General features: G+C 46.1%; 1 protein-coding gene and 1 pseudogene across 3 annotated transcripts; both read right to left on the reverse strand.

Moving 5' to 3' along the window:
- Window positions 1-265: 265 nt before the first annotated feature.
- On the reverse strand, window positions 266-14,888 carry Mlec (malectin). 3 transcript variants are annotated; one of them, XM_087198099.1, is made up of 5 exons: window positions 14,856-14,888; window positions 8,300-8,478; window positions 7,449-7,625; window positions 7,297-7,354; window positions 266-5,648 (listed from the first exon to the last, which is right to left on the reverse strand). In XM_087198099.1, exons 2-5 carry the CDS (start codon window positions 8,462-8,464, stop codon window positions 5,419-5,421), a joined length of 630 nt encoding a protein of 209 aa, XP_087054225.1. In that variant the 5' UTR covers window positions 8,465-8,478; window positions 14,856-14,888; the 3' UTR covers window positions 266-5,418. The 3 variants fall into 3 exon arrangements, with proteins under 3 accessions (XP_087054225.1, XP_004843711.1, XP_012927182.1); XM_004843654.4 differs by lacking the exon at window positions 14,856-14,888 and adding an exon at window positions 14,456-14,842; XM_013071728.3 differs by lacking the exons at window positions 7,297-7,354; window positions 7,449-7,625; window positions 14,856-14,888 and adding an exon at window positions 14,456-14,818 and having other exon boundaries at window positions 312-5,648.
- Window positions 14,889-17,481: 2,593 nt separating this feature from the next.
- LOC101724398 (26S proteasome regulatory subunit 4 pseudogene) lies at window positions 17,482-18,967 on the reverse strand (annotated as a pseudogene).
- Window positions 18,968-27,332: the final 8,365 nt, after the last annotated feature.

Below are 27,332 nucleotides of genomic sequence, written 5' to 3' on the forward strand. Positions count from 1 at the left end.
TGGTCAGGGCCAGCGTCCCCAAGACAGTAGAAACGAAGTATAGTAACTCATATTTCACTGCATGCCAGATTGAAATGGCCAGGCAAGGCTTTACAGAATATTACTCCCTTAAACAAACACCCTGGCAAAAAGGAAAGAGACACATGGCTAAATGAGCAATAGCTTCCAAACTCATCACAGCCAAGTGAGCCCTCCCTGGGTCTCCTCATTCCCACCATCACATCACCTCTTTGCGACAAAGCTCAAATTCAGTCCCAACACAGAGTGTCACTGCAAATTGTTTATTAAAACACAAAGCAATGGACAGTGAAAAACATCCTGATGTTTTTACTTTTTGGTGGGAGTGGGGTGGGGCCTGGAAGGGGTAGGGACAGATGGAGACAGCCCAGAAAGAAAGACAGCTCTATCCACCCCCACTGCTTCCCTGGCCAGCCAGGTTCAAAGCCCCTCAAGTACATCTTGCTGTGCTGCTGCTGTAAATGCATGTTGTGGCTACAAAGAGTTGGTTTGGCCTCTGCAGGGAGAGGATGGGAAACTAGAGTAGGAGCTACAAGGGCTACCAAGAACTTGACACTTTTTCTCCAATACTTGATACCACACAGAGCAGCCAGGCCCAATGTGGAGGGGCAGGGTTGGTTTCCTAACAAGCCAGGTTAGCCCAGTGATGGTGGAAGAGACTGCCCTGAGCTCAGAATGGGCAGCTGGTCCTAGCCTGGGAGACCTTCGTGGAAAGGAAAGGTGACATTCCTCAAATCCAAGCAGGGAGCTAATCCAGGGTCCAATTTCTTCTCATTCCCTGGATCATGACACAGCAAGGGAGAGTCAAGAATGTCTCTTTCCTGGTTTTGCCATAACGTCTCTCCTGCCAATTCTCCCTCCTACCTGGCAACTTAGCTCTCCTTTCCCGACAGTTGTCTTTTGAAAGGCCGGAAAGCACACTTCAGTTTGTTGTTGTTTTTCAATTGAAATAAAGCACTGAAGCTCAAAATAGAGGTGAGAATGGAGTTCTGCTTTTCCTGGTGGTATGTGCTCCCATCTCACAAGACTGCCTGGATGCAAGTGGTGCCAAGGCCCTCTCTGCCAACTTGAACAGGCACTAGTGTTTCCCTGCTTGCCAGCACAATCCCGGCTCCTTGTTTTTATACTCCTGGGAGGAACCCGTCCCAAGAGATCCAGCCTGCTCTTTTCCTGCCAACTCAGTCAATCCCCAAATCATCTGCTCTTAACAAATGATTTGGCCACCAAAAGCAACCTGGACAAAGGCAGCTGGGGAAGGACAAACCAGATGGGCAGCAAGCCACCCATGTGCAAAGACCGCCCTCCCTGGGCCACTGACCCACTGCTGCCAAGTTGATCTTGTAACAACATAAGGAAATTGAGCCCTCGTGCCCCAGGAGAGGTCCAAATACAGAGTCCTAGCTCAGACTGAAAGGGAAAACTGCTTTGGCCTCTCCAAAGCTTGAACGTTAAGGCTTCTTTGCAATTTTCTTAAGAGCTCTTTGATCCCTAGTTTTATCTCCCCCCCTCAAAGAGAGGCAGATTTCTGAATAGATCCTGGGTATTTCCGGTTCTGCTTCAGTGCACTCTCACTCACTCTTACCCCAGTCTCCTTCCTCAGGGGCCACAGCAGGAGGCCCAAAGCCCCCAGCCCCGTCTTAAAAAAACAGACAAACAGGAGCATCTATCAGCCTCTCACTTGCTCTCCTAAGTCCTTTGGGAGGCATGGAGGGCAATGTTACATGTTACCACTTGATGCCATTAAGGCTCCTCAAGGCAAGAAGACACTTGGATTAAGTAAGAGAAGGCCAGCCAAGGGGACGGGGCATAGGGAAGCAGGCCCGCAACCGGGACTGTGGGACCCCCACACACACCTGAATCTAGAGGGAATGCCCACCCTGGCTCAGAGCAGGAGAGGAAAAGGCACTGTGCTGACCGGGGTGGGTCCTTCCCCAATCCCCAAGGAGGGGAGAGAACCTGCTAGTTCTTTCCCTGGGCATCCTCTGGTGAGCCAATTTCTAGGGAAAGGGACCTAAATGCTAGGAAAAGGAAAATACTGCTGCTGTTTTTCTGGAGTTCTCGGCTGAGATTCTAGAAGCCAGGGTTAGGGCTTTCCAGAAGAGCCTAGGCAGGACAAAAGAGAAATTCCTTAAAACAGAAGCTTCTCCAAAAAGATAAAGAAGTCAAGCCACACTTCCAAAACTGGATCAAACAGTTGTAGGTACAGATGGGGGGAGATAAGCTTAACTTAAAACTACCCCATTCCATCAAAGCCCACAAGACCTCTAACGTGACTGCAGTATCTCCAGGTCAGTGGGAGCAAGACAGCATGACCACACCCTCAAGCCACTGATGGCCTTGCAGGTCAGAGCTGGTCCTCCTGGGAGTCTGACACCACTGTCACTTGAGGATTATCTTTTAAATCACCAGAGCTCAGGGTATCCACTGAGCAACTTCTGCTCAAGAGTGGAGACTTTTCAGAAAAACAGATTTGGTTTAGGGGACATGGATCCCATAGATAGTTTCTTGGTACAATGTTTCAGTCAGCGTGAGTAAGACGCCAACAGTCCAATTAGAGACTGGCTGGCCCTTGGCCCAAACCAGACCAGGCTGCAGACTCTCAGCCATCTTCAGCAGACATCTCTGCGTGGTGCTCACAGAAACTGCTCTAGAGGCGCACTCCTGTTGTTATCTTGACCAGCTGGGCTCAGTGGCCCCTAAAACCCGGGACAGTGTAAATCGAGTAGAAATCCCCAGGCCTCTCCTCCCTCACCATAAGTAAGAACAGCCTCTCGGTTCTCTCACTAGCTCAAAATACAGAGAGAGGGGAACAAACAGTGCAAAAAGCAAAGATGAACAAGTAATTCTTGATATACACAATACAAAAATAAAAATAAAGCACACCCCATCCCATTCCTTTAACCTAAACTTCACGTACCTATATCATCTTGGAGGAGCCAAAAAAACAAACAAAAAAAGCTTTCAAGTTGAGCATGACAAGCTGGCTGTCACCAGCCCTAGGCAGCTCTTGTTAGCTGGGTGGGCTTGGCTCCAGGGGAATCTACCCCAGCCCCCACCATGCTTCTTCCCATTTCCTCACTTCCTCTTTAGCTTTTGTTAGCCACAGAAAGATGTTCCTTCCTTTTGGACACAACCAGAGAGGAAAGCACCCATCCCTATCCCTGAGGAAAGGAGCGGGCTTGGAAACAGGCAGAAGCAAAGCTGCTTGGCTTACAGTACCATTAGGAAATGGCCCCAGGAGTCAGGGTTTCCTTCTGAGACCCTGAGTCACCGAAGGGATGGGCTGAGGTGAGGAGGTGGGACCCTCCCCCTTCCTCAGAAATCCAGGCAAACTAACAAAGCAAGGCAAAATGGAGGCAACTAGTCCTTCATTTTGTCTAATCCACTGGCAGTGGCCCACAGCTTTGGGAGTTGTGATGGAACAGGAACCAAAGCCACCATCAGAAGCCCAACTAGTCAGGACATCCACCATCCCAGGAAGGTGGTCCCCCAAAACAAGGCTACAGTACCTCAACCTTTAAAAGGAGAGAAACTTCGGAAACACTTTGGGAAATGCTCCTGACTGCAGCTTCAGGCCACAGCCATCCAGCTGCCTGACTTAGTACCTTAGGACTGAGGCCCAAGTCACAGCAAAAATAAGGGGTTACAATTCTCAAATGACTAAACGCTGGCCTGGAGTAATCACCAAGAGCTAAACCCAGGACATGAGCCCAAGACTTATTTACTTTGTCACATAAGGAACAGTTCAAATATATGGAGCTCCAAATAAGGCAAACTCAACATTAAACACATTCTATGAAGATGGCCCTGGCCTACACTGCTCTAGCCCACGCTGAATCGAATCCTGCTGCCTCCTATCCTCAAAATTCCTTTTGGGTTGGCTGCCTCCTACCTCATGTTGCCCTAACTGGGAAATGGATGACAGTGATCAGAAAGCAGGAGAACAGGGAACACTTCAAGAACATTTCCTGCAGAAAATTTGCCAGGAATTCGAGACAAGACACTGAGATGCTAAAGTTAGCTTTGAGAGCTACCAGGGTTATGGCCAACTGGGAATCTTTTGGCCCCATCATGCCAAGAACCTGACTGCTACTTGGATAAGGAGATAAAAGGACAGAGGCAAATAGTATTAAGATCAACAAGAAACTGCTGGGCCAATACAGCCAATCACTCTCGTTCCCTGGGGCAATCTAGTTCCTGGTTGAACTGTGACAAAGGAATGGGGATAAACGAACATCAGATACTAGACATTCTAAACAGTGGTCAGTCACTTAGTAGGGCTCAAGTCTCTGAGGTTGCTCTTAAATTATGCTAACATAAGCCTTTTCTAATCCAAAGACCAGAAGAGACTTTTAAGGTCAAGTGTTCTGGTGCTGCAGGCTGGAAAGCGTCCCTGTCCCCTGGCAGCAAGACCCTACAAAAGGGCCAGTAATGAACTGCTGGGTCAGGTCCTCCTGGCTGCTGGCTCAGAGATCCAGAGAGGGAGATACCAACAAGGTGAGGTGGTAGAGGGTAAGACATTCAAGGAGAGAACGAAATCCCCACATGTCCTTCCTTTTTTGGTAATAACTTAGTGGGATAGTTAACAGGGAGAAGAAAATAAGCCAGATTAAGAAAAAAACTGAGAAGAAATCAAGTCCCCAAGAGGCACTGAAATAAAAATGATTTGCTGTGGTAACAAGTCAGAGGCAATTTGAAGACCTGACATAAACTAATCGTCTTGGATACCAGACAGTCCTCTAACTAGCACATCAAGGAGATAAGTAATGATAAAGCTCAAATACTTGAGATGGACCCATCAGTGGATTAATCCAGAAAGCTTTCCAAGTATGGAAGCATTTACTTTTTAAAAAACTTGTTTCAATTCCTTTTGTCTTTTCCATCCATCTTATATACCTTCACACACACACATGCTTTGAATCCCAGGACATCTGAAAATGGCCACGCGGCCATGACTTCAGAATATATCCAGCTCCCATTGCTGGTCTTCTCAGGTAATAAAGATGACATTTCCTTGCTGCTAAATTCTAATCTAAATAAGGAATTGAGACTCCTCTGAGTTCTGAGTCCTTTCTACTAAGTATATAAATGAGGATCCTTGTAAGGAAGGATCCATTTACCTTAAGTACCCCAGAGAAGAAAGAGACAGCCAGGGGCCAGCCACAAAGAAGACTAGGACTGAAGCAGGTCTGGGACCAGGTGGTGGATGAAAGCTATTCTCCACTCACTCTGCCTCTTTTTATCTCCTTTAACTTTTGTGTCTGTGGGTTTTTGTTTTGCTTTTTTTTGGGGGGGGGAGCAGGGGGGTTGTTAATTATTGTGAAAAATATAGAAACCAAAACCGACACGTTTGGCTTCTTTCCCACTCCCCTCCACCCTGCTCAGGATGGTCACTTATTCTCACAACCGGCAGAGGCAGAAGAGGGTTGGAATGAAGACTCCAAAGGCCACCAGGATAGGAAACATGAGGCTACTGTTGTCCGAGGCATAGGGGTTGGGTGTGCGGGGGCCTGACTGCACCCGGTTCTTATTGGTCTGTCTTTTGGGATTAGACCCTTCATCATATTCTTCTTCTTCTTCCTCCTCTTCTTTCTTCTCCAATCCTGGATGAGGCTGCAGCTTTGGTACATCTAACACAAGAAAGAAAATAACTATTAAGCAAGGCCCACCGCAGCATTTAATTAAGACTCTTAAGAACAGCAAATGAGCCTACAAGTGTAATCCCTGCACTCTGGGAGGCTAAACCAGGAGGATTACAAATTTGAGCCTAACCTGGGCAACTTAGTAAGACTCTATCTCAAAATTTAAAACACAGCTGGGTATATAGCTCGCGCGAAGGGTGGTGGGGAGACTCCTGTGACCTCACCAGTGTCCACAGGAGGGAACAGCAACAGCAGACATAGTCTCTAGCCGACAGAACAGCAGTGTATTATGAACACTAGTCTCTCTCAGATTTAACTAAAAAGAAGCAAAAGTCCTGGCCACAAGTTTCCCCTTTCTGATGCTCATAGGGATGATTTCATCATGAGCTGTGCTGTGTCCAACACGATCAAAGATATCCAAGTCCTTCACCAAGACATGGCCGTTCAATCGTACATCAAATACCTTCCAGGATTAGAAAATGAAACAATGTCAAAACCTCCAGCCTCAAACCCTTTCATGGAATTGGAGATCATCCACCTGCCTGGGCTTCAAGTTCAAAAACAATTTAAGAAATAGGACCAGGAATTTAGCTCAGTGGTGCCCCGCTGCCTGCCTCTCTCTCTCCCTTTCCTGCCCCACTTCTTTAGATATCCAGATTACACAGGGACAATGACCTGGTACCCAAAATTTAACCTCTCAAATGCCTGCTCCTCCCTCCCATAAGCCCACATTTCCTTTCAATTCACAGTGACAGAAGAAGGGTTGATCTACAGACTTTTGGGCCCTCAGCCCACACTGCACTTGTCCTGCCTCTTCCTTGGGGATTCAAGCACAGAGCCATTTGGTGTAAGATAGCATCTTCCTAAATGTCATCATATCGTCCTTAGGGCGACAGCAAGACAAGAGGATGAGATCCTCAGTACATTCAGATGAGCTGGGGAAAGGCAGCGGTGGGATGGAGAAAGACCACTAAGACACAAACTTTCTCTGCAAAAGTTGGCCTGGGAAGCTGGCAGCCAGGATAATCTAAACCTCGGGGAAAAAAAAGATACCCAAGACTGGGTCCCAAGGTCAAAGTGACATTAATAAATGACTTTTTGTCCCAGTGTAGTCCAGCAACACTAGTCTTTCAGAACCTACCAGAACCCTAAAGGATTTTTCCTTTTGCCCATTTCTCCTAGAAAATAGGTATCAAACAATGAAATGGAATGTGGACAAGTTTTAGACAATTCCAAATGACTACCAGAATCAGCCATCCCAACAGGGAACATTATTAATCCAGGTTTATTGGGAAGTTAAAAAATTTTTTCTAAGATGGAGCCGGAGGATGTAGCTCAGTGGCGCCACACCTGCCTGGAAAGCCCAAGGTCCTGAATTCAATCTCTGGTGTGTGTGTGGGATTTTCCAAGATGAAACAGCTGATTAAATGGTAGCAGAGAATATGAACACAGATCTTCTTTCAAAGCCTGTGGCTGGTACCATGTAATAGTTTGTCCTCATCCAACTGACTCTGAATTGCCCACTCTATGGCTTAAAAGTGTTTCCAAAATAATGACCAGTTAAATTACTTCCCAAGGTTTTCCTTAACCTAAACCTTCAGCACAAGTCAAAAAGCAGGTCAAAAGCACAACTTACCATCCACTGTTCCAGCCATGATGTAGAGTGCACAGACTTTGGGATTGTCATAGTACCCCTAGGAAATAGCAAAGAGGGGTTAACCCCATAGGGCGACAAACATCTTCCCCTCACCCACTCCTTGAGCCCTTCCTTCCTCAGCAATGAATTACCTTGACAAACTCAATGTAGAGTTTCCCTGTGAAGGTAGATACCTCCCCCTGGACACTCAGTTTCCCCTTTCTGATGCTCATAGGGATGATTTCATCATGAGCCGTGCTGTGTCCAACACGATCAAAGATATCCAAGTCCTTCACCACGACATGGCCATTCAATCGTACATCAAATACCTTCCAGGATTAGAAAATGAAACAATGTCAAAACCACCAGCCTCAAACCCTTTCAAGGAATTGGAGATCATCCACCTGCCTGGGCTTCAAGTTCAAAAACAATTTAAGAAATAGGACCAGGGATTTAGCTCAGTGGTGCTGCCACCTGCCTCACAAGCACAAGGTCTGGAGTTCGATCTCCGGTATCAAAAAAAAAAAAAGAAAGAAATGACAGGTCTGGGTATACTCCAGGTTGATTACAGTCCTTTACCTGAGCCAAATCAAAACTATGTTGCTTTACTGCCAAGGAAGTTTCATACAAAGAACAGATACAAAGCTCAGCAATGGAAAGAAGGAAATTTACAGGAAAGGGCAGAAGAAAAGGATAAGGCTAAAAACAAGAAGGTGTTGAAAACTAAGGAGGGGGAAAATAACCAGGAAGGCCATAAGAGGACCAGTTAGTAACAAAAACTAGTATTCTGGCATTTCTGATACCAACCCCCAAGGAAACCCCGAACCGCAAGCACATGGGTGACGCAACATAGCTTTTCTAGGTGCAGAAGGAATCCACCGTCCTCAAAGTTCATCTCTTCCTCCCTTCTAGGGAGGCTCTCACACTCTCTGGTACCATAACAGAGGACTGTCTGAGAGCAGCAATGTCCCTCTGGTCAAACCAGGGCCTGACTGGGCCTTACCTTTTGCTGGGACTGTGCAAAGTAGACTTCAGCAAATTTCAACACCAGCACGTAGTCCCCCTCCTCTTTGATGGGCACTTCATATCCAAAAGTCTCCTCATTGTACCGCTCTGTTTGATACAGGATCTGGTCCTCAGGATTGGAGCGCAGTATTGGCAGTTTCATGCCATAATCGGAGGCTGAGGACGAAAGACAAAGAGAAAGAACATCAGAGGCAAGACATAAAAGGGACCCCAAAACTGCCAGAAGCATTTCCAGGGCAATGCTCTGGAATAATAACCCTCCTGGTAGAAGGGGCCAGCCCCTCTGTACCTGACTCCAAGCAGAGCTCACACAAAGGCTGATCAGACAACCATTACCATGGAAGAGTAATATGAAAGAAACTAGACACTAATCACCTAACAGCCCTTATAACCTTCACAGCAAGCTTTATGAAAGCACATTAAAATAACTTCTCCTGGCTATCTGGAGGATGGAAAGAGAACAAGTCTACCTCATTATGTGAAGAAACTGCTACGGTGCAGGTGCCTGGTTCCCAAGAGGGAGAGATGCAGAGAAATCTCCCGTAACCAGGGCAACAGCCAGGAACTCTAATCAAGGTGATTAAGTCCAAATGTTTCTTCTCAATCAGAAAAAGCAGGGTCTAAAGAGGATTATCTGGTTAGGAAAGTCTTTATTGTTTTTATTACAAATAAGATTCCAGCTTTTGGTTTTTCACAGTTTTTCATTCTAAAAGACCCAAGGCTGGCAGAGACACAGCTCATAAAAGAAGGGTGATGCACTCTAATTTCCTTTAGGTCCAACCATGCTGCTTCTCAAGGACTCAAAAAGCTCTACCTACTCTCTTGAGCGTTTCCTCAGTTAAACCAACAGAAAAGAACACCTGTACTGTAGCTCCTGTACCCAACACAGTGCCAATGGCTGGCAGGTAGTGTCTGCTGAATGAACAAATGGCAATGGCAACCATGAAGAATGAGCCTGCAAAGCAGAGATGCCATGCCACTGTCAGCATGAGGCTACAGCAGCCTGAAGGAAGGAGAATACACACCTCTGGCTGAAGATATCCAAGTCCTGGGTAGGCACCTTTCCTATTTCACCAACTGACAAGAAATTAAGTCTGGGTATGAGAAAAAAGTTAGCTATCTAGAGGTGGTGGTACATACTTATAATCCCAGTACTCTAGGAGGCTGAGGCAGGAGGATCACCAGGAGTTCAAGGCCAGCCTAAACTACATAGTGAGTTCAAGGCCAACACGAACTACATAGCAAGACCTTGTCTCAAGGAAAAAAAAAAAAAAAGATTGCCTTCCACACTCACATGGTGACCTTGAAGACATTTGGCACTGAGATCCTTTGGGAGATGCCTATGAGGAGCATTCTCAAAGATTTATTTTCTGAATCACCAAAATTTCAAGAGAGAAGCTGTGGTAAAAGGTAAAAGATTAACTAAACTAAGAGACCCAGTGGCTGAGGTCAACACCCCCCCACACACACACATACAAAATAAACATAACTGTTAACAATTCCTGTAAGTGACACTACTCATGAGATCAGATGGGCTGATGAGACAATGGAAGAGGAAACTCAATGCACTTTTGTCTGACTTTGTCTTCCTATTTCTCAAGAAATCAGAGGATAGCATTACAAAGGATGCACTGCCAACACCTCCCAGCTTTTTCCCAGATTCAAAAACCCATTTCCCTGGGACACTCACCTATAAAGACTAAAAGACTTCTATTTCTCTTCCAAATGAGCTCTAAGAATTTCCTTCTGCCATAAGGACTGTGATCCTTACAAATCTGGAACATTAACTAGATTTGATTTATTGATACACAGAAAATTTTGTATGCATGTGTGGGAGATCTTTATTTCTTGCCAAATGGAAAAAAAATGCCTGTGGCAGTCTCAGTCCCGTGGCTACGAAAATTTAGCAATGTGAACAAAAGTTACTTAACAACTTTGGAATCACCTTTAAGTATCTTCCCTTTAAAGCCCAAGAGGCTACCCTAAGAGAACTGCCCGAAGCCAAGCTGCAGTTGCCCAAGTCCCAAGAGATGTACCAACAGAAAGGATTGCTCTTTCCTCCGTAGCCTTTCACAACTAAACAGATTTCTCTAAAATACAGTGAGGTATACAGTCAGCACACCAAAGATGGCATGATATAGCTCTGTTAACCAAAAGGAAGAATGCCAAAGGGCCTACAATATGTTGCTTCTTAGCTTTCGACAATAAAGCAGCCAGCCTCCTTGGAAAATTCAGTCCAAGTTTTAGAATAAGACAGGCTTGGATTTGAATCCTGGCTCTGCCACCCAATAAGTGATGCTGAACAATTTGTTTTTTCCTAGTTCTGTTTTCTCACCTATAAAATCCACGTATCGGCTGAGTGTGGTAGCACATCCCTGTAGTCCCAGCATTCAAGAACCTGAGGCAGGAGGATCTCTTCGAGTTCAAGGCCAGCCTGAGCTACATAGCGAGACTCTGTCTCAAAAAAAAAAAAAAAAGAAGCAGCTATCACCTACCCCATAGAGCTGTGATAAGGATGAAAACACCTATGAAGAGCTCAATACAGTGGGCCTCACATGGAGAAAGACACAGGTAGACACCTAGGTATGCCAGCTAAGTTAGAATGTACACACAAAAAGCACTACATAAATGCCTCTATTCTGAGGAGTTAAGAGAATGAACTAAAAGAAAAAGGAAGTGTTAAAACTAACTGGAAAACAGTAGCTGGGAAGCGTAAAAGCAGGAAGGCCAGAATGAACAAGAACCTGTGCTATTTGAGACCTCGGCCGTGAAGTACTTTGTTGCACACCAGCACGACTCAGTGCCCTCACACTAGGCCTCTTGATCATCGGAATGGACTAAGACAAGGAAAGCAGGGTTTCAATGACCAAAATCCTCTACCTGTGGATTTCCAGTACTTGCATAAGGGGCTGTAAATGAAGCATGCCTGCTAGGTGACAGTACACGGAGAGCATTTCATAAGCAAATCAGAGGTAGCGGTGACTCTATTTCTCATCCTATCTTTCAAACTCTAATCTCTCAGGCCAAATCCTTCCCCACCCAGACAGAAAGCTGCCCAGAAAGGGTCTTCCTTAAGACTACAGAATTAGTAATCTGATAGGCTCAGTCCCCAGCCAGCATTTCCGCCCCATGGAGTCATGTTCTGCCCTATTTTTAATTCCATGTAAAAGGTAATGAGAGGGGGGTGACACTTACCCTACTCTAGACAGAAGAATTTTCAGAGTCATGTCAGAAATTTCTTTTTTTGAATGTCAGAAATTTCTAAACCATGAAAAGTATCGAGAAGGAATACAAGGCTCAGAGAAATAAAATAAGTTCCTCAAGGTTATACAACTTTAGCAGGTATCTTTCTATGAAAAGGAAAACAGCCTTTCCCTAAAGTCACGCCAAATCTGTGCCCTTAAGCCAAATAATGAGGTGTTTTCCTAGTCAGAGTAAAGAACCCAGAATAAACAAGTTAAAAACAACCTGGAATACACTGCCTGCCAAAACCTCAAGGTGAGTGTGACTATTTTTTTCTTTTCTTTTAACTTTTTGGCAGTACTAGAGATTGAAACCAGGGCCTCCGCACTGAACTATGTCTGGGCCTTATTTTTTATTTTGAGACAGGGTCTCACTAAGTCACTGAATTGCCCAGGCTGGGCTAAAACTATAGATCCACCTGCCTCAGCCTCCCAGAGTGTCAGGATTACAGGTACATGTTACCATGCCTGGCTGTGAACCACTTTCTACAGTGGTATTTTCACCTGATGGAGTAAATTTAAAAAATGCCTTTCCCAGGCTATAAGCACCAGCTATCCTCAAGGCAGAAGTAAAATTCAATAAACATGAAAGTACCTTTGAAAGCATAAGCCACCAGGTGCCCTGGGCCACTGGCCTACAAGAATGCTGAACTACAAAGAAACCATAGAAAAACAGCAAGTTCAAAAGCAGGCCAAATTCTTATCTGGACTAACTTGGCAACAAATACCTGAATTTATTCAACATATAATAAACTTTCCTTGGAGGGCTGGAAACAATATCACAAGCACTTGGGAAAAGAAGTAAGATACACAGCTCCTACACCAGTTAGTGTAAATAGCTGCATGAGGCAAGGGTCTCCAAATACCTGGCACACCCTTATCCAAGCAGGGCAGAGGAGGAAAGGCAGAGCCAGCCCAGACCTACTGCAGGAAAAATGCTATTCTCGGGAACCTGGTTAAGTACAAGATTGCAACAAGCTGGTCCAAGCTGCATGTGGCAACCCTCACCCCTTTTCTCCGGATCCATGTCTTAATAGAGCCTAATTCATATACAGAACGGCAGGCAGAGAGGAGGTCCGGACCTCCCATCTACACAATGCCCCAAAGGCCAGTGTCCAAAATAGGACCCGATATGCATGAGCTCTGGTAGATCTCGTGTAATTTTACCTGCTTCACTAAACTTCTCTGAAGGAACTGCCACCATGAGGACAGAGAGCCTGGGTGACTGCTGACCAGGTCAAAACAAACAAACAAACAAACAAACCCATACGTGTACCAGCAAAATAAATCAGAATTTCTGACTAAGGGCAGTTACCTGGGAACTAATCATGTGTGATCTGTTTTATCCTCTGCACAGGGCACCCAGTAGAACAAAGTAACCAATGTAAAGTCTGGTATCTACTAAGCAAAAGATACAATCTGCACACTACCCTCACCACAGTTATCTCAAAAGGCAAAGTTCACAAACTGTCTCTAGTTTCCTCTCCCTGACCACACTTGCGAAGAAAGAGGAAGGTCTAGGATACAGATAGTAAAGACCTATAAAGTGTGGCTTTGCCTGCTGCAAGCCTGGAGCCCTGACTCAGCTGAACCCAGGCTACTAAGACCTACATGCCAGCACCAAATAAATTCCAAGACAAACACAGAACTTCAGAAAACAGCCCTGTGTTCCAAGACCCTCACATGTAGAAAAGCAAAAAAACTCCTAATATAACAAACTTCCAGGACACGAAGTTAAACTCTTCAGTAAAAGCCAAATGCCCAATCTGGACAATGTGGGAAAAGAGAGAAAGCCTGTCTCTTAGTTGTCTGGAGTGGCATATTGCCAATCTGGCAGCCTCTGAACCCAGAATACAGCATAAAAATCTCCTTCCAACATATGAAGCTAGGAACTTCCTTTTAAATCTGTTTTCCAGTCCCACTTACAGTAGAAACAAAGACTCCAGAACAGATCTCTCCCAAAAGGGGTCCGAGGGCGGCCTACATCAGAAGCCCCTGCTGCAAAAACCCAGGTTGCAGCAAGGAAAAAAAAAAAAGAAGAAGAAGAAAGAAAAAAAAAATCCCTTTATCTATTAGGTCTGGAATGGGGACCAGGGATCTGCATTTTTAACCACCTCCTCTAGCAATTCCTACACAAACTGCCTTTAGGAATTGTGAAGCTCTGTAAAAACCACAGCTGCTCAGCCAGCGAAGTCACAATCACTTTCCCCCTAAACTGGAATCATGCTCCTGGGACCAACTGGTGTATGCTGTAGCACTCTGTGGTATTCAGATCCTACACTGGTTGACCGAGTTGACACACTGCCACCAGCCTCACAGGCAGGATGGTTCCAACATAACCACCCCTGGGTGGCTTCTACTTTTAGAAACACATATTCTTCACCCCAGTAGAGAATGGGTGAAGGAGGAGGGTACAAGCAAACTTTCCTGGACCAACCTCTTCGATGATTCCCGGCTATTCTGGCTGAGAATCAAGACCCGCTCCTGCAAATGGGGCAAGGCAAGCGACCGATTTTTGGGTCTGCAACCATATCTACCAATATCTGCCTCCATAGAAGACCAGGGGAACCCTCGAGGCCTGGGAAAATGAGAGGATAGGAGGTCACCCTTGTCTTTACTATCCCAGCTTGGGCTAGGGTAAGGGATTGAGAAATTGCAGGATGTAAGGTCCAAATATAACTTCGCGTCCACTTTGCCTCGATCGCAGTTGGTAGGTAGCTTCGAGCTGGTGCTAGGCCCTAGGCTCAGACCAAGTCCTTTAGGAAACAGGAGAGAAACTTCGCTCCAGACGTGGCCAGAGTCGAGGACTGGGCTCAGGGCCTGCATCTATCCGCGGGCTGCATCTCACAGCTCGGGCCACCGGTCCAGCGGCTCGGCAGAGGGGGTCTCACCTCGGCCCACCCGGCCTTCCAAAGGGTCCTTGCGGAAGTGGATCCCGTGCACGTCCACATGCGCCTCGCCGCCCGCATTGACCGCCCAAATGACGCTCTCAGGCAGCCCGGCCCCAGCCGCGCCGGGCACGCCGAGCCAAGGCTCCCGGAGCGCCGGGAGCAGCAGGAGCAGCAGTCGCAGAAGCGCCACAGCGGCTCTTTCTACAGCCTGGGGCCCCAGCATGGCGGCCACCACTGCGGGGACAGCCCAGGCCGACCCTCGTCTTCGGCCGGCCACCAGGCCGCCCCAGACTCAATCAGACAGCGCCACGGGCCGTACCGCCTCAACCACCGAGGACATGTCGCTCGCAGGCCCCCTGCTCACCCACGGGTGCCACCTCCCACCTCAGGAACAACCTACCCCGCCGTCCAACCCCGGCCAGGACCCTGCAGCCAATCAGCACCCGGCCCTCATTAATTACCCATCACCCTGCCGGGAGCCTCCCGCCCATTGGCTAGTAGGCGCCAAAAGGGGCGTGGGCACTCCTAGGCTCCGACCCAACCACAGGGCCTGAGTTGGAGCGCGCGCAGAGGGAGGGAGTTCGGTTGAATCTGCGGTTCGGTACGGAAGTGGCGGGTGCAGCGCCCAGGCGGCCCCGGAATCCCATGCCTGAAGGAGAAAGGAGGCCTGGGGGGGAAGGTTTACGGTAGGGCGCACTGACACGTCGCCAGCACTTCCGGTACTCCAGATTTTGAGACCGACTAGGCTCTGGAGGGGGTGTTTCTGTCTTTCACGCCCCCTTTCTTTCTCAGGAAGAGGTTTTAGCATAAACTCTAGTAAAAGAAGCAGTGTACACTTTTTTTCGAAGAGACCAGGCTTTTCTCCCGTGTAAAGTAAGAAGACCCAGTCTTTCCAGAAGCGCCACAAGCACAAGTCTTTAGGGCATGAGTGCCACGAGGATAAGATCCCGCCCCCACCCCCACCCCTTAGCTGGCTGGGGGGGGCGGGTGGTAGAGTCCAAGTGGCCGTCCAATCACAAGGCTCCAACGCAGCGGAAACGCGTGGCTTTGTGAGGGAGGGGCTCCTGGCTGCCCGCGTCTCCATAGCGACCGCCTCTGGCCCGCCTCAGAAATCAGGGCTCGCAGGTAGGGGGTCCCTTCCCGGCCGTGGCGAGAGTAGTCGCAGACGGTGACCAGTTTGGAGGACCGGGGTACCTGATCGCCTTTCCTGCTCTTTGGTAGTTCATCCAGCGTTCTCCTGTTTTGGTGATCTCTATGCCCAAACTGTGTGCCCAGTCATTATTTCGATTAAGAAACTGCCTCGAGAGAGGTTGTTGCCAAAAGGTCTCGATACAAGTTAGCCAGGGCCACCACACCCCACCACCACCACCACTCGTTGAATCATTTGTTCCAGAAGTAATCAGTCGCCACTACTAAAATGGTCGGATTTAGCAGATGAAACACAGGAAGCCATGTTACATTGAATTTTTAGTATATATTAAAAATGTCATTTTTAACCTAAAATTCAAACTTAACTAGATCTCTTGAATTTTATCTTACAACTTTATCTACTAAGTGCTAGACTCATGCTTGGTGTTGCAGTGACTGAAAACACCCTGGGTACCAACATGAGAATCAGACTGTGAACAAGTCAAAGCCTAATTACTTATTTAGAACAATGTTAAGTGCTTTAAGAAACAAAACATGCCAAAATGGAGGATAAATAAAGGTCAGATCCCACAGGAATAACTTCTGTTGCATGGTTGTTTTTTTTTGTTTGTTTGTTTTGCAGTGCTGGATACTGAACGTGGGGCTCTGGCCATGGTAGGCAAGGTCTGTACTACTGAGCTACATCCTTGGTCCCAGGGGGAACTTTTGGATGTATTCCCTCCTCTGCTCACTTTCTCCCTGTTTTGCCTCACCCAGGGCACTTCTGGGGCTCACATTGATGGTTTTTTGTTTTTTGGGGATTTTTGATACCGGGGATCGAACTCAGGACCTTGTGCTTTCGAAGCAGCCACCAGAACCACTAAATCCCTGGCCCTTGTTTTTGTTTTTTAATTCCACTCTCCTCTGAAAACTCGTTTTTGGAGAAAACTGTCAATACAGAGACTTGAATACAGAGCAGGGACAGGGTGGAAAGGAGAAACGGAAGCCCAAAGAGGTGAGGAGGCTTCTTCCCTCCTCAGCAGGTGGCCTCCAGATCCTGGGTACTAGCCACATACTAGGCTGCCTGCAGGAGCTGTGTTCATGTTATTTCAAAGTGAAGGAGAAACAATCACAAAAATGGATTAAAACCTTTGAGGAAGCCTCCAAAGGCCTCACCTCCAGCCTTTTCTCATTCCCCAGATCTTTGCTAGTCTCTGGTGAGCTCTTCAGATTCCATTCCTACTTGAGGACCCTGTACCAAGCAGCCTAGCCCCCTTTTGGAGATCAGCTGCTCAGGAGTCAGGCTGTCTCTTCTGGAAAAGATAAATCCTGAGACCCTGGAGGCAGGATGAGTGGGATCTGAGTCAGGCTGTCTGGGTTCTAAGACCAGTTCCACCACTTACTTATTGTGTGGAACTAAGCAAATTGCTTCCTCGGTTGTGAAATAGAGATAATAATTTTTCCTATTTCAAAGTGTAGATGCGAGAATTAAAGAACAAGAGGAAGGGCCAGGGATTTAGCTCAGTGGTGCCACACCTGCCTCACAAACGCAAGGTCCTGAGTTTGATCCCAGGTCCAAAAAAATAAAAACAAGAAGAAGAGGAGAAACAGGTGGCAATGCATATAATAAAATTGTTAGAATTGTTAAATAAATAAAAATGGAGACCATAGTTTGTTTATTTATTTTGCGTGTGTGTGTGTGTGAGAAAGACCACACTTTATTGGGAAGCAGAGAGCAAGCAGCACAGTGACCACAGACAAGGCCATCCGGTAGGCACTCTACATGTCACATTGGAGAAGACATGCCATGTTTTGCCAATAAAAATCAACTGGAACATGGTCTCCCTCAGGGTACCTTCCCAAACCTCCTCCTTCTCAGGGGTTGAGAAAAGTCCCAACCACTTCCCTGAAGGCAGCTGTGGTTCACTAGAGATACAGCCCCTCAGGGCTACCTTCCTGTTTCTTATAAAGAACATTTTCTTTAGATTTCTTGAAGTCTTCATTTGTCACTTTTGTTCTGCATTCTCTCAAAGCCATCAGCCCAGCTTCTGTACAGATTGCCTTGATGTCAGCACCAGAGAGATCATCCTTTGCCATGATCAGGTCATCCAGGGTCACATCATTGGCCAGCATCATCCTGCTTGTGTGAATCTGAAAGATGCGATTCTTAGTCTTTTCATCAGGCAGGGGGAACTCGATCTTCCTGTTGATGCGCCCTGGTCCAATCAGTGCTGGATCCAGAGTTTCTATTCGGTTTGTGGCCATGATAATTTTCACATCTCCCCATGAATCAAATCCATCCAACTGGTTCAACAGTTCCAACATTGTTCACTGAATATCTCTCTCACCTCCAGAATTTGAATCATATCTTTTGGTCCCACTGGCATCGATTTCATCAATAAACATGATGGATGGTGCATGTTCTTCAGCAACTCGAAATAATTCCCGTACAAGTTTGGGCCCATCGCCCAGGTACTTCTGAATGAGTTCAGAGCCAACCACTGTCAAGAAGGTGGCCAAGGTTTGGTTTGCTACTGCTTTGGCTAACAAGGTTTTACCTGTGCCTGGTGGACCATAGAGAATGACTCCTTTAGGGGGCTTTATACCCATCTCTTCATAGTATTCAGGATGGGTGAGAGGAAGCTCCACAGATTCCTTAATTTCCTGGATTTGGTTGTCCAACCCACCAATGTTGGCATAGGTTTCCTGGGGGGCCTTTTCCACCTTCATCATCATGACCAGAGGATCTGTGTCATCCATCAGCACCCCGATCACGCCATGCACCTTGTGGTTGAGCAGGACTGAGCAGCCTGGTTTCAGCAGATCCTTGTCCACAAATGAAAGGATGCTGACGTGGTGTTCTGAACCCACAGATGTAGACACAATGGCATGATTGTCTTCGATGATATCTTCCAAGGTTCCTACCGACATTGGGGTCTCCCTCAGATCATACACCTTTGACCTTTCCTCCTCTTGCCTCTCTTCTAATGGTTTCATTTGTTCCTGATTTCTAATAAATTCTTCCTCCATGAGAAGATAGTCTTTAATTCTCTCCAATTTGAATAGTTTTAAGCGGCACTGAGCGTGAGGTGCCACCAGTGGCAGTTTGCTGGCAGCATCTGGTCCCTTTGTTTTCTTCTTCTTTTTTCCCACTCTAGTTGGTACAGGAGGTTCAGATTTCTTTTTCTTATCCTTGTCGTCCTTCTTACCACCTCCAGGACCATGACCACCACTCTGACTTTGACCCATCTTGCCTCAGCCGCTCCCGAGACCATAGTTTAGATAACCCAGGACCAATCACTTATAGCCACATAACCAAAACTTAATTCATCCTGATTTCCCCCAAAACGCTGACTCTGAACATAACAAAAAAAGAACCACATAAACTTAGTGTTCTTATCAGCATAATTCAATAGAATTGTATCCAATCAGCTACAAACAAGTCACTTTAAACAGCTGGTTGCCTTAGAAAGAATATGTGACAGCCAATCTAGAAAAAGGTCAAAATACTCCCTTCTTATACTTTATAAACTGGGCTATAACTGCTATAAATGGAGACTTATTGCCAATCTCTGTTTCTAGTCTGATTCATGGACTGCTCTTCTGTAAGAACAATAAACTTAAAATTTTAATTTGATCTGATTTTATTTTTGACAGTAGTACCTGGCACAAACCAAGCAATCAGCCAATTGTTATTCTGAAATGAAAAGGTCTCCAGAGTTCTTGCTTTCTGCAACTTGTACCCAACTGACACCTTGTAGTACTATAAAAGGTTGTTAGAATCATGCTTTTAGGAATGACTTCATATCTCTTTTTTTTTCTTTGCAGTACTAGAGATTAAACTCATGGCCTTGTGCATGCTAGACAAATGCTGTACCACTAAGTTATATCCCCAGCTCTTTTTTATTTTATTTTGGAAGGGTCTCCCTGAATTGTCCAAGCTGGCCTTGAATTTTTGATCCTCTCACCTCAGCCTCCTCAGTAGCTGAGGTTATAGGTGTGTGCTGCCACACTCAGCTCCCTCAGAGCTCTTTTTCTTGTTATTGTTTGTACCAGGGATTGAACTTGGGACCTTGCGCTTGTTGAGGCAGGCGGCTGGAACCACTGAGCTAAATCCCCTGCTCAAAGCTCCTGATAAGTAAAATCACTAAGATAACACTTTAGCTTCCTAAAACCCCTTGCTGCTGAAGGCCTCTGTGACCTTTCAGTGTGACAATCCTTCTGTAGACTGTACACAACTGCCATGGGCTTGTGAAAATTTGCTGCCATTTTACAGAGAATCTCCTGGCAGAAGTAGTGGGTTGCAATTCACCGAGCCCTTCCTCTTTCATTATCACACAATATTCTTCTACCATTTGAAAGCCCTATGATTTACTACCCATGTTTTATACTTAAGGAAGTTGAAGCCCCAAAGAACAGGGATCAGCAGTTTCCAAATGGCAGGCGGTGCTCCCGTGAGCCCATAGAATATGGTTTCATCCTAAAGAGTCTGGCTGGGAAGGGTGGGACAATCTCCAGGGATAAGAGGTAACTGGGGTGGGGGAGTCAGATTTCTAGAAGCTGAGCAAGTTTGAGGTGCAAGACTTAGGCCTGAGATGGGGCTAGGTTCAAGAGATAAAAGGGGTAGGGTCTGGCGGGGCATGGTGGCACACACCTGTAATCTCACCACTTGGAAGGCTGAGGCAGGAAGGATCGATGTGAATTCAAAACCAGCCTGAAGTACATAGTGTCTGAGCCCTGGGAAGCTGTCCGTGGAACTGCGATTTGAGGACGAGATGGCATCTCCCTCACAAGAAACACTTTGTAGAAAATGCAGAGGACCTGGAAGGGAACTCTTTTTTTTTTTTTCCAGTACCGGGAATCAAACTCAGGACCTTGCATTTGCCAGGCAGACGCGGTGTCTTTGAGCTAAATCCTCAGCCCTGTGGAAGGGAACTTTGAAAAGATAAAATTCACTGTAATTCCATCCAGAACTGAAACAAGGCTTGCAAATCCAGTCAGGTCCTTGAAGCAGGTTCTTAATACACACTGGTTTCTACTCACGTACTTCTCATTACCATCTTGAGAAGCTGGAAAACAAGGGGTCTCCTTTTTCCTGATGAGAAGCTACAGCTCAGAAGGATTAAGTGATTTGTCCAAAGCCACACAAAAGGAGCACAAATCCTGGTTTTGTTTTTTGGGGGTGGCTTCTAATCCACCGCTTTGGTTCTGATTTGAGTTACTTATCAAACCCAGCTCTACCACATAGCACCACATGACTTTGGGTAAATACTGTAAATTCATCTCTCTCAGCCTGTTTCCTCCTCTGTGAAATAAAATGATGTACATAGCTCAAAGGATTGTGAGAAATAAGACATGTTTTAAACAAGGAAAATATAGACATTTTGTTTGTTTTTCTAAGACTCTTTTTTTCTTTTGGTACTGGGTATTAAACTCAGGACCTTGTGCCTGCAAGGCAGGCGCAGCGCCATTGAGCTAAATCCCTGGCCCCTCGAACATATATTTTTAAAAGCTAGCTTCTTGGGACCATTGAACACATAGCTAAATGCTCAACAAATAATAGTCATAGGCCAGGCTGGTCGCAAACTCTTTGATCCTAGGTATTCCAGAATCTGAGGGGATGTTACGAATTCGAGGCCAGCCTGAGCAACTTAGTGACTCAGGGAGACCCTATCTGCAAAAAACTTTTTTTTTTAATAAAGGGCCGTGCGTAAGGATTTCATCAAAAAGGGAATTACAAAAACCGCAAGTTGACCCACAGCAGGGAGAAGCAGTTCAAGTGCAATATCTGCAACAAGGCTTTCCACCAGGTTTACAACCTCACTTTCCACATGCACACCCACAACGATAAGAAGCCTTTCACCTGCCCCACCTGCGGCAAGGGCTTCTGCAGGAACTTTGATCTCAAGACAAGAAACACGTCCGTAAGCTGCATGACAGCAGCCTGGGGCTGGCCCGAACGCCCGCGGGGGAACCAGGCAGCGACCCGCCACCCCCGTTACAGCAGCAGCCTGCCGCGACTCTGCCGCCTCTGCAGGCTCCACCAGTGATCTCCGCCAAGGCTCCTCCTAACCCCAGTCAGGAACCCTGCGGCAAAGGCAACGCAGACGGGAGCTGGACCTCCTAGTCCAAGCTCCTCTGCAGAACCCAGGGGATGATGGGCCCCGCACTTTAGGGCGGACCAGAATCCTCTGCATTCCTGGACCTTTCGCCTCTTGCATGCATCTGCTCAATGGTTTTGTGTATTATATTCTAAATAGGCGCTAACAATTATGAGAAATTTGGGAGGGTTTGTTCTATGATATTTTTAATTTGGAAAGACTTTTCATTTAGGGATGATGGTGTTTCATCTCGGGATGATGGGAGAGATGGTGTTTATTGTGTTTTTAAAACAAATTCCTGCTGTATTTATTGAGATCTGTATTATTCTCCTTGGGAATGCTGCATCATTTAAATTTTATTATTGTATATATTTCCATTGTGTTGATTCTGCCATCTCAAGACGCCTGCTGATGTCATTTCCTCTTCCCTTGCCATAACAGTGTGTGTATGTTCTATATACACACATATAGATGTGTGTACCTGTAAAGGTGCACTCCACAAATCTGAGCACACACATAATGCATATATACACATATTAGATAAGAGTGGTTCATTATTAATGAATTTGAATTTCAATTTTGATTCTTGCACGTGAAAGTTGATTCATTGACTTTTGGAAATAAATACTTGGAACATGCTTATTTAATCAAAAAAAATAAAAATAAAAAAATAAAGGGCCGTGCGTGAAGCTTAGTGCAAAGGTGCTGGGTTCAATCTCCAGTACAATAGTAGTCATAGTCAAGTACATCTGTAATCTTAACTACTCAGGAGGCTAAGGCAGGAGGATCACAGTTTGAAGCTAGCCTGGGTAATTTAGCAAGAACTTGTCAATAAATATACACAAACAAATAAATAAATGGGATTGGGAAGTAGTTCCATGTGAAGTCCTAGATTCAATCTCCAGTAATTTAATAATAATAATAATAATAATAATAATAGCGGGTTGGGGCCAGGGATTTAGCTCAGTGGTGCTGCACCTGCCTCACAAGTGCAAGGTCCTGAGTTCCATCCCCAGTACTGAAAGAAAAAAAAATAATAGCAGGCTGGGTGTGGTGCCCCCCACCCCCAATCCCAGCACTTTGTAAGCTGAGGCAGGAATATTGCTATGAGTTTGAAGACAGCCTGGGCTCTATAGTTTGTTTTTTGGTACCGTGGATCAAACTCAGGACCTCACCCTTTGCCAGACAGGCACTGTGCCACTGAGCTAAATCCCCGGCCCTGCCTGAACTACATAGTGAGACCTTGTCTCAAAGAAACAAAAAATAATAAAATAGCAGCAGTAGCAGTAGTAGTCATCATCATTGTTGTTGTCTTGGGTGTTTGGGAGCACAGAGACCTAGACTCAGACCCCAGTTTATTCCATGGAGCTGTGTGGCCTCCGGAAAGCCATTTCTCCTCTCTGGCCTCAGCTCCCTCGTCTGTAAAATGGATATAATTATAAACCCACCACGTAGGACTCTTAGAAGTCCTTGACCCAGTGCCTGGCTCCCAACCAGACTTCCATGTACAGTTAACTATGAATCAGACAAGAAGAAATAATTATACCATGTAACACCAGCAATCTGATAAGAGAAGACCATCATGAAGGGCTCAGCTAGGGAGTTGGGAAAAACCCTTCCACTTAAGGGAAGAAAAAATCAGAGGGAACCAGAGTTCAAAAGTGGAAGAGGGAGCAGCTGTTTATGAGCCCCCAAAGGCAATTTCACCTTGACTGGAGCAGCCAAAAAGGGGTGTGTCTTCCTGCCCAGATAAGGATCAAAGAACAGAGTGTGCTATTAATTAAGCCTTGCCTATTTTTAAATTAATGGGATATTCTTCCCCTTAAGGATAAGCTTTAATAAAAGTTCTAAAGGTAAACACAGCAAAGAGGGTGGCACCAGCTTGGGTCTTGGACTTTGAGGTGGGTGGTCTGGTCCCAAAGCCAAGTGTCCTCATGGTGGGGCTCTGGAAATTAGAGCCCGGGGCCAGATCAGAGCCCCCAGAGAGGCAGGAAGCGCACCTGATCCTGCCCCGGTAGGCAACTTGAACCCTTGAACCAAGAAGCATGGCTAGGACTCCAACTTCAGGAGGGAGAATGACCTTGGCATGTCTGGGTTTCTAGGAGGATGTGAGTCACAGAGAAGCCAGCCAGGCTTAGCATGGCTGAGGATGAGAACAGAAAAGGCAAGCACTTTCCCATCTGGGTGACCTTGGCCAAGTCACTTCCCCTCTGGGGTTTTTGTTTTGTTTTGTTTTTGGTATTGGGTATTCGACCAAGCAAGCACTAAGCTACATCCCTACCTTTCCCACTTTTACTTTTTTTTTTTTTTTGGTACCGAGGATCGAACTCGGGACCTTGCACTTGTGAGGCAGGCGGTGGAACCACTGAGTTAAATCCCCAGTCTCCCACTTTTACATTTTAATGTATTTTATTTTTTTGTTTTGTTTTGTTTTGGTACCGGGGATCGAACTCGGGTCCTTGTGCTTGTGCAGCAGGCGGCAAAACCACTGAGCTAAATCCCCGGCCCAATGTATTTTATTTTTCAGTACTGGAAATTAAAACCAGGGCCTTTGCATTGAACTAAATCCCTCAGCCCTTTTTTATTTTATTTTGAGACAGGGACTCGCTAAGTCACTAAGTTGCCCAGGATGAGGTCAAATTTGGGATCCTCTTGCCTCAGCCTCCCAGAGTGCTGGGATTATAGAAGTGTGCCACAGTGCTCAGATTAATTTTTCAAAATTAGAGGCAGGGTCTCAATATGTTGCTCAGGCTGGGCTTGAATATGCAATTCCCCTGCTGTGGTACCCCTGGGTAGCTGGGATTGCAGGTATGTGCCACCATGACCAGGGACAATCTGTGTCATCTACTGTATGCACAAGCTCGACAAGTCAAGTTCCCCTCTACACCTCAGTTTCCTGGCCTGTAAAATGAGGTGGTCACAAAGATGGAATGAAATGATGAATAAAAAGGGCTTAACATACACCCAGCAACATTGCACATGTAAATAAAGCAGCTGCTTTGTTCTTGTCTCCGGAGCTGGGCAAATTAGAGAAACAACCAGATGGAATCCTTATGGCCAATATTTGCATACTGAATAGTAAAAGGCCATGTATTTGTCAGTTGTCCCTCCAGACCAGGACTTCCTGCCGTGCTGGAAATGTGCTATATCTGCACCAGCCCAGAGACATTAAACGCATGTGGCTATTTTTATTTTTTAAAACAGAGTCACACCATGTAGTCCAGGCTGGCCTTGAACTTTGTATCCAAAAAAAAAAAAAAAACAAACCAACTTTGTATCCAGGCTGGGTCTGGAACTCATGATCTTCCTGCCTCGGCCCCCTGAGGCACATGTACTATTAAACACACGAAATGTGTCAGATATAATTTGAGAATGGTTACAAAGAAGTGTATTGGGGGAGAGGTTGGGTGAGGAGGACAGTTTGGTAACACTGCTGTGGATAAAGAAATAAGACTAGAATCTAGGTTTTCCAGTTTCTAATCCTGTCTTTTTTCCCATTTCATGGCAATGTTTGCAACTATGAGCTCCCCGTGGCACAAGGAAATGGTCCAAAGACTCTGCAGTATGGACCTGAGGCTGGAAGAGCCACCAAGCAGGGGCCTGAAGTGCTTCCTGGGCCCCAGGGCTGTGTCCCCTGTACCCCCAGCCTCACAGCCACATGATGAGCGTTTGCTGAGCATATACTATGAGCCCAGCCAGCGCAAGGGTTAGGAGACACCACGGAGAACAAACCACACACGATCCCTGCCCTTGTGTTCCTGCCAGCTAGGGAAGCCAGATGATAAGGAAGTGAACAAATCTCTTTTTATACTTCCAGGGATTGTGTTCATTTATTCAGTAAGTGGTTGTGAAGTGGCTTCTGCCCTTGGGAAAGCCTGAAGTGAACAAAATAGAAAGGATACTCACCATTAGGAAGCTTACACTCCAGTGAGGGCCAGGGGGTGTCGGACAGTAGCAGATGAGAAAGGATTGAAATACCCGAGTGGGGCGGCACATGCCTGTTATCCCAGCACTAGGGAGGTTGAGGCAACAGGATTGCTACAAAATTTCAAGGCCAGTCTGGACTACATAGTGGGTTCAAGTTCAGCCTGAACTACATAGTGAGACCTTGTCTTAAAAAAAAAAAGTATCGAAATAGGTCTTTCTGTCATGTTTCTGTGCCACCCCGATGGTGCACATGAATGTCCCAGTTGATGCTCTCAGAAGCATCAACAATGCCAAAAACAGAGAGAAACACCAGGTCTTCATCAGGCCAAGCTCCTCACTGTGATGATGAAGCGTGATTACACTGAAAATCTGAAATCACTGGTCACCCTGGAGCTGGGGAAATTGTTGTGAGCGATCAGTCTCACATACGGCACACAGCTCAAATTGCTAGGAAAATGGCAGTGGAATATGCTCCCGTCCCACAACCTTAGCTGGCATCATGAGCCACATGAAGCACGAAGCAAGGCAGAAACACACAGGGACGCTGGGCATGGTGGCATATGCCTGTAATCTCAGTGAAGGCTGAGGCTGGAGGATGGCAAATTCAAGCCTAACTTGGACAGCTGAGGGACTTAGTAAGACCCTGTCTCAAAATCAATAATTAAAAAAGGATTGGCAATGTGGCTCAGTGTGAAAGCTCTGGGTTCAATCTTCCAGTACTATAAAAAAAATAAAATATAGGAGCAAAAACACTGGGATTCTTTTTTCAGAGATATATATGCACATATACAAATAAAATGCCTCAATGGAAAAAGATATTGAAATATACAATAAATATAAGTCAGGCCATAAATTTCCTCCTGGTTTTCTTTCTTTCTTTCTTTTTTTTTTTTTGGTACTGGGGATCGAACTTGGGTCCTTGACCTTGCGAGGCAGGTGGCAGAACCACTGAGCTAAATCCCCAGCCCCCTTTCTTGTTTTCTATTTGTTTATTTTGAGACAGGCTCTTACTATGTAGTTCAGGCTGGCCTTGAACTCATTATGTAGCCCAGACTGGCCTCAGACTCATGCAATCCTCCTGCCTCAGGCTCCTGAGTACTGGGATTACAAGCATGCACCACCATACCTGGTTCAGGTTATAAATTTCATATATGCTCTGAAAAATATAAATGAGCTGTGGTGATGGCTTCCTTCTTTTAATAGGTAAGTCAAGAACCCAGGTCCAAGAAATAAGAAGCATCTGCTATTCTAAGAGTGTGGGGGAAAGCATTCCAAAAAGAGAACAGCATTTGTGAAGGCACTGAGCCAAGCCCTCTGCTATCAAGCATGGCCTACTCCCTTACAACTACCGTACAGGTAGATGCAATGATTATCACTAATAATAGGCAATGAGGGCCGGGGATTTAGCTCAGTGGTTCCCGCACCTGCCTCAGAAGCGCAAGGTCCCAAGTTCGATCCCCAGTACAAAAAAAAAGACAATGAGGCTCCAAGAGACAAAGAAACCTCCTCGATGTGTGTACCCTATGGACACGCACCCTTAAAGGATGGCAGAGCTGATCATGATACTCAGACCCCCATCCCCCATGTAGGAAGGACGGCCACCAGTCAGGGCAGGCAGCAGGCACCTCTGGCGGGAAGGGATATTCCAGCCCGGCAACCAGGGTGGCAGACACAAGAGGATCAAGGCCGCCTGGCAGCAGCACGTGGCACAGGCAGCCACT

This window comes from Heterocephalus glaber, unplaced genomic scaffold (genome assembly GCF_053883595.1).
Source record: "Heterocephalus glaber isolate CG9 unplaced genomic scaffold, H.glaber_assembly_v1.0 deba00001687, whole genome shotgun sequence".
NCBI lineage: Eukaryota > Metazoa > Chordata > Mammalia > Rodentia > Bathyergidae > Heterocephalus > Heterocephalus glaber.